Source organism: Phocoena sinus, chromosome 9, assembly GCF_008692025.1.
Source record: "Phocoena sinus isolate mPhoSin1 chromosome 9, mPhoSin1.pri, whole genome shotgun sequence".
Classification (NCBI taxonomy): domain Eukaryota; kingdom Metazoa; phylum Chordata; class Mammalia; order Artiodactyla; family Phocoenidae; genus Phocoena; species Phocoena sinus.
In genome coordinates this window covers 90,110,913-90,117,672 of record NC_045771.1, presented here as the reverse complement: position 1 = coordinate 90,117,672, position 6,760 = coordinate 90,110,913, and the positions used below count along the sequence as shown (strand labels likewise).

Genomic DNA, 6,760 nt, shown 5'->3' with positions numbered 1-6,760 from the left:
AATCCCCTCCTCTCAAATACAAAAGGTGATGGGTTCTTAACAGTGTGTTCTCTTCAGCAGAACGTTTTTGATTGTGAAGCTGCATCCTTTCTCAATGATAGAGATGGTGCTGCAAAGGGACATATTAAAACTAAATGAAAAGTGAAGTGCATTCATTTAAAAAACAATTATATATTCAAAAATGCTATTTTCCGTAAGGAGAATGGCTTTGTCGTAATTGATCTTTGATCAACTTGAGCAGAGTATTTAGTTCTATGGGTATAAAAGGCTTTGCTTTCCCGATAAGCAGAGTATCTCTTAAAGGTGAAGATGGTTCCATTGTCTAGAAGGCGACAATGCCACTGATGCCGTCCATATTACCTGAATGATTCTGGATTACTAGTGTTGTTTGACATGGATTGGGGTCAAAAGCGGGAAGAGTTGGATGAAGATGCAAAAGAGGCCTCTGAAGGTTTAGAAGGGAATGGTGAAAGGCCCATTCCCCCTGGACTTAGACCCAAATTCCCTTTCTGTGATACAAACCACAGCCTTTGGGCACGTCTCTCTTTGTTATTCAGACTGGTAGACCTCCAAGCTCAGTCTTCAAATGCACACCCACTCACTCCGAGAGTGACTCTCCCCAAGGTGGAGCTGATGTCCACCCCTTACTGTAGACAAAGCACCCTCCCCATATACCCACCTAACTGTTGACTCGCGTTCAAGGGCCACCACCATCACCCACCCCAGCACCATCTACCAGGAACTGGCCTCTCCCCCATTAGTCCCCGCCCCTCTTCTGAGAGCACCCAATGGGTGGAGTCGGGGCTGCGGTGGGAGGGGCCTGAGGCGGGCACATTTAAAGAAAGGCAGAGGGCGAAAGGAGGCAAGAGAGGAGAAGAAAGAGAAACCAGGGGGGCGAGGCGCCGTCCAATGACAAAGCCCAGGGGTGGGCGCCGGCCGCCATCTTGTACCGGTCTTCAGGATCTTCACCCGCGTCCTCCGCCCTCGGAGGGGGAGGGGCGGCGGCGGCGGAGGCGAGAAAAGTAGCTAGAGACGCGCCGGGCGGGAGGCGCCAGCAGCTGCTGCTGCCGCGGAGCCGAAGGCGGGCGGGGACGGCGGCGGCGGCGGGACCCGGCGAGCGCGGGCGGCCCCGAGCGGCCTCCGATGCGGCGCAGCGTGAAGAGGCGGCGGCGCCGGTCCCCGGCCGCCCGGGCCGCGGCCGCCCGGGGCGTCGGCTTTAGGTCGGGAGGAGGGGCCGCGCTGGAGGCGCGGGAGGAGAAGGTGGTGTACTCGCGGTCGCAACTCTCGCTGGCCGACAGCACCAAGGCGCTGGGCGACGCCTTCAAGCTGTTCATGCCACGCAGCACGGAGTTCATGAGCTCGGATGCGGAGCTCTGGAGCTTCCTCTGCAGCCTCAAGCACCAGTTCTCCCCGCATATCCTGCGCAGCAAGGACGTCTACGGCTACTCTTCCTGCCGGGCCCTGGTCCCCGACCCCCCGGGACCCCCTGCCGCCCGCGGCCCGACGCGCAGGGCGACCTCGAGCGCGGCGGCCAGGAGGAGGCGCCGCGGAGCCCGGGCGCCCGCCGCCCGCCGGAGGAAGCCCCCGCCGTCGCCGCCGCCGCCGCCGCCGCCGGCGGACCCCGGGGAGAGCTGCCCCGCCAAGCCCGCGGCGCCCGAGCCCTGCTTCGGGGGCCGCACCCTGGAGGAGATCTGGAGGGCGGCCACCCCGACGCTGACCACCTTCCCCACCATCCGCGTCGGCGACGACGTGTGGGGCGAGCGCAGCCTGGCGGCGGCGCGGCGTAAGGCGCACCAAGTTCTGCAAGTGAACCTGGAACCCGTGGTGAGGCTCCGCCGCTTCCCGGTGCCTCGGGCGTGAGACGCGGCTCGCGTCGCCCTCCCAGCCGGCGACGGAGCTTCCGCCCGGAGGGATGGACAAGTGTCAGTCGAGTGTTTACAGATCCGGCCTGGACCCCGTCCCCTCGTGCACTTTACGGGCGAAGAAGTCACCGGCTGGTGTTCCCGGCCCGGCGCCCCGGACTCGCGGCGGCGCCGCCGTCTGGGACTCCGGGGCAGGTGCGCCCTCCGCCCCTTCCCGGCTCGGGGCTGCGGAGGACGAGGCCGCCGGACCCATGGGGAGGGCCCTTTGCTTCCGTACCCCGGACTGAGACGTCTCCAGGACTGGAGGGGCAGATCCGTTTTTTCCCTTTGGACTCTACCTCACTGGTCTGGAAGTCCTCCGAAGAAGTCGTTATTTTTTCCAAAGGAATTTGGTTTCATGCTTGTGTAATAACGCCAGAATCTACTTGCTTTTCACCCCGCTCCTCTACCCCTACCCCCGTTTTTCTTTTCGACTGCCACCCCTCTTTCTGGACGAAAGATCGAACCTGTTTCGTGCTCTTGCACCCGTTTGTGCTCAGGGTATTCTGAGTCCCACTCGTTTCCTAATTTTAACCGGATTCCAAAGCTTTGACCAAGGATATTTTTCTAAGAGATTCAAGCTTATGACTGTTAATAGTGCAAGGATTTGTATGCTGTGAATTCCATGGGCTCAGTGATTGCAAACAAAGAGATGCAAACTACAACTGTTTAAACATTTTTGAGGTGTTTCTAAAGATTTTATATTGAGATTTAATGTTTATATTTGCTGAGCTCCTAAAGAAAATGGTTGAAACTCATATAAAGTTCTGTTTAGGAAAAGTTTAGTTGTTAAATTCTTTTTGATTAAATAAAAATCAAAGTGCATTGAAACCACATGGCTTGTGATAAAGAAAAAAAGAGTTATAAAGAACTGGTGTTGGTTAAAGAGATGGATGGAATCCTATTGGAAATGATTTGGTCTCCTTGTACTGGTCTAACATACAATTCCAGGTATAGTTCAAGGATAACCTATTTTAAATTGGGAATCACGTAGGAGAAATAAATGTGTGTAAACCTTGTGATTAAAACGATAAACAGAATACCCATTAGAATTCTTAGAACTATTAGTGATTTCGAGGGGGTGGGGACATTTCTTGGTATCATGTAACCGGTTGAAGTTACTTTGGGCAAAATAGGTCTTTCTTTACTTTTGTTGTTGGATAGCAAGAAATGTCCAAGCTAATATCCATCACTTTTATATACATCATGACAATGAGTTGTCTCTTTTGCTCCACGAGTTTCCTTTTTATCTTAATTCCATTCATAATTATGTTTGCAGTTACCGGTCTTTGTTGACAGCTGAAGACCACAGGAATCGAACAGGCGAGTCACACAGAGTATTGGCCCTTCTTTTACACTTTTATGATAGCATTTATATCATACGGCCCGGTGTGGAATTCTTGATTATCCAAGTGCCTTTGGTCATTGGTGGCAGCAAGACTTAATGGTTTTTAGCCGGTGGTGCCACAGCCAGATTTTACTGCAATATCTAAAGGGTCAAGTGGTGTTTTTGTACCACTGTTTTTCAAATTTAAGTATTCTGCTATGGAACGATTCATACTGGCTGGAACTCGACATGTGAAATCCTCAATATTAAGGTTTATCTCTGCTTGGCAGCTTCGTAGGTGAATAATAAGAGTTGAAGTTTTGACTCTTGTGTTCTTAGAATTCAAATGGCATAGCTTTCTGGATTGAGTTTTTCAAGTTTAATAGTCCATAAGTAGGAGTTTTGTGACTTTAATTTCAGTGTTCTTGTTTTGTAGAAAAAAGAAAATTATATATATATATCTACGACTTGATGCCAGTTTCCCAGTATGCCTCATATTCTTTTATTCACTACTTAATAATAATGCGTTGTTACAAACACTGTCACATGAGTAAATAAAAGTGAATCAACACTTAGTTGATGGAGAGTGTTAAATTTTATTTGTGTGATAGGAAGCTTATATATATTCTTTTGGTTATTAGCTTGTTGCCAGTTGTATTTCAGATACATAGGGTTTCCCCTCCCACCCCCAAATTGTTAAAATTTTTTAGCTAACTAGCCCCTGAGGAAAAAATATGTATTGGTACCACTCACTATTGTATATAGTTTTATAATAATTAAAAAATAAATTCAGTGGCCATATTAGAATGTAATTTTAACGTACAGTTTATCTAGATAGTTTCCCAGAGGATTCTGAAATTAGACTTAGCTGGGAGGATAACTCTGCTCAGCTCAAAACTGAAACAACCATTTGACACCATGCATTTATTTTAACTGAGTTTCTTAACATTTTTTCCTCATGCCTTGTTACTTTAGTGCACTTGAACTAGCAAAAACGCTTCTTTGGATTATCTGGCTGTCTGATTTCAGTTAGGATCGGATTGTCCATCTTGAATTCAATATGTTATTTACCTGGTCTATTTAAAAATCATGCCATTTCTAGTTTGTGAAATAAGATGTCAAAAAATCTTTATTTCTGCCAGCTGTTCTTTAGCAAAGCCTATGTTACAGCTTCTAAAACGTGAAGAAACAACTAATATAGTTGGTTAGTATATTAACAGGAAAGTGAAAGTATTTTATGGGTACATTGGGCAGAATGTGAAGAGGAACTTGGCAAGGTGGCCTTTATGGTGAGGCATCCATTTCCTGTCCTCTAAGTCTGTAGCTTAGCTTGTATATAGTTTTTTAAAAGAAAACTCATGATTTTATTCATTCTCTTATAAGATTATCTTATATCTCATATGGCGCAAGTAGAGGGGGAAGCTAGGAGGAAGTTGACCACCTTGCTATGCTTTTATTTCATTTTTAACTTTTGAGTGCCTAAATGTGGTGACTGGCATCTCCGCTAACCTTTGGGGATTCCTGATGTCATTTTTTATCCTCCTTCCTGTCAACCAGCAACTTATTTTTCCTTCCAGAAACCAGGAATGTCATGATCGTCGAGGGCAAGCTCCGTTGTTGATAGTGCAAAGTGTTGCTGTTTCGGTGTGTATTTATTTTGTTGAAGTTCGAGTACCCCGTTGGACACGTGTAACTAAGCTGGTGGCTGACACTTATTGATTTGCTACGTGCAAATGATAGTACTATTTTTCTGAAAACTCTTCAATAAAGAAACATTAAAAATATTTGAATACAAAAAAATCAGCAATTTTGAACTGAAAGCTTTTGGTTTTAAGGGTTGCCACAGCACTCTTTAAATTGGTGGTTTTTAGTGGACGTATATACATAATATTTACTTTATTATAATACTTTATTGGTGTGTTTTGAATCATTTTCTGTTAGACTGTTATGTCTTAAGTGCAGTAGAAGGCAATTGTTTGTAATGGAACCGAATTGTTTCCTCGGACAGTTTGATGTGCATATGATTAAGATTTACAATCTGGTTGTACTTTGCTTTTTAACTTATTAACTGTAAATAAATTTTAGAGAATACGCAGTGACTGGTTTTTCTAATGATGTTGAAAGTTTTTGAAATGGGATTTTATGTTTGCATGTGAGTTGGAAAACATCATAATTAACAGTGGGATCAATTTTGACTTTTTTTTTTTTGTGAACTTGAGAGCTGTGTCTTGTGCTGTCTTGGGACTCTATGTGACATCGACTCTTGAATGATCTAGTGAGTCTCCAGAATAGTACTTCATGGCCAATCCCAAGTCATTACCAAGTTTGCCAGCAAAAAGGACTTTAAAAATGCATCAAAATTCAGTTTCGAGCCTTAGCCCCATGTCCTCCTGTGGTGGTGATAAAAAGTCTAAAGCTCACATTCTTTCATGCTAGGAAAGAAAGTCCAAATGCTTCATGTGAGTAGCAGCAGTAAGGTCTGTTCCACAGAATGAGTAAAGCCAGAATTTTCATTAGAGTCTAGAAGGTAGGAGTGGAGTATTAGCAAGGGCGGGATTCATAGTACTACTATGTGGCCTGAAGTACCTGTCAATAATTAGAGGCAGTATAGTGTAATAACTGAATCCCAGTGCCTGGAATGGAATTAAGGTTTCACCACTTATAAGCATTATAACTTGAGGTAAGTTATGTAAACTGGCTATGCTTTAGCTCCCTCAAGTATCAAATGTGGTTAGTAAAAGAAGTGATGGGGCTATTGAAAGGGCTAAAGGGGATGTAAATGGTAGACACGTAGAAAATACTTAATAAATGCTATTAATTGGAGGCATGTGTGCTGAGAGTAGAAATGCTGAGAGTGGGGTCCTCTGGGAATTTAGCGTCCGGAGAATAGAGTGTGGTCTGGGAAAGCTAGAAGACGAATTAAGAGATGGTAATTTGTGGGTGAATTAAATCGAAGACAGAAATCTCGAAATGTTTTTAGCCTGTTGACAAACCGGCAGGAGGTTGGAGGAAGTTGATTTAAAAAAGTTTTTACTGTTAGAGTTTTAGGCTTTCTTAAAATTTGGGGGTCTTCTTTTATCATCGTGGTATCTCTGAAAGATATTTAAAATGTACTGTTACATGTTTTAAACTATCTGAGAATTTATAAAAGTAATAGATTACTATCGTTGATCCCATAACTTGCCAGATTTCCACACTGAGTTTTCCCTTGGTGTAAGTTCAGGAAGGGCTGCTTGAGAACCGTATTAATTTGCATGTGCAGACTAAATTAGAATTAATTTCTGTGAAGTTTGTACTTCCGGTGTTCAAGGAAACAAATGAGTATGATAGTTATGTTTGAACAGCAGAAAATTATTACTAAAAGTAAAACAATCCTCATCTTTGAAGCAGTGACACACTTATTTTCAGATTTTGGGTCTAAAGCCTGTAGTTTAGTTCTAATTCCTCTTAGCACAAATAATAACAGAGCATATTCTAACTTGGTGAGCAAGCTGAGGTTTCAGTATCTAAAGCTGACACAAAAGAATTTCAT

At 44.8% G+C, this 6,760-nt stretch overlaps 1 protein-coding gene across 1 annotated transcript; it reads left to right on the top strand.

Annotated features, from left to right (window-relative positions):
- Nucleotides 1-857: 857 nt before the first annotated feature.
- Nucleotides 858-5,319, top strand: CCDC71L (coiled-coil domain containing 71 like). The gene has a single exon (XM_032643548.1). The coding sequence runs from the start codon at nucleotides 1,144-1,146 to the stop codon at nucleotides 1,858-1,860; it is 717 nt and encodes a 238-aa protein (XP_032499439.1). The 5' UTR covers nucleotides 858-1,143; the 3' UTR covers nucleotides 1,861-5,319.
- Nucleotides 5,320-6,760: the final 1,441 nt, after the last annotated feature.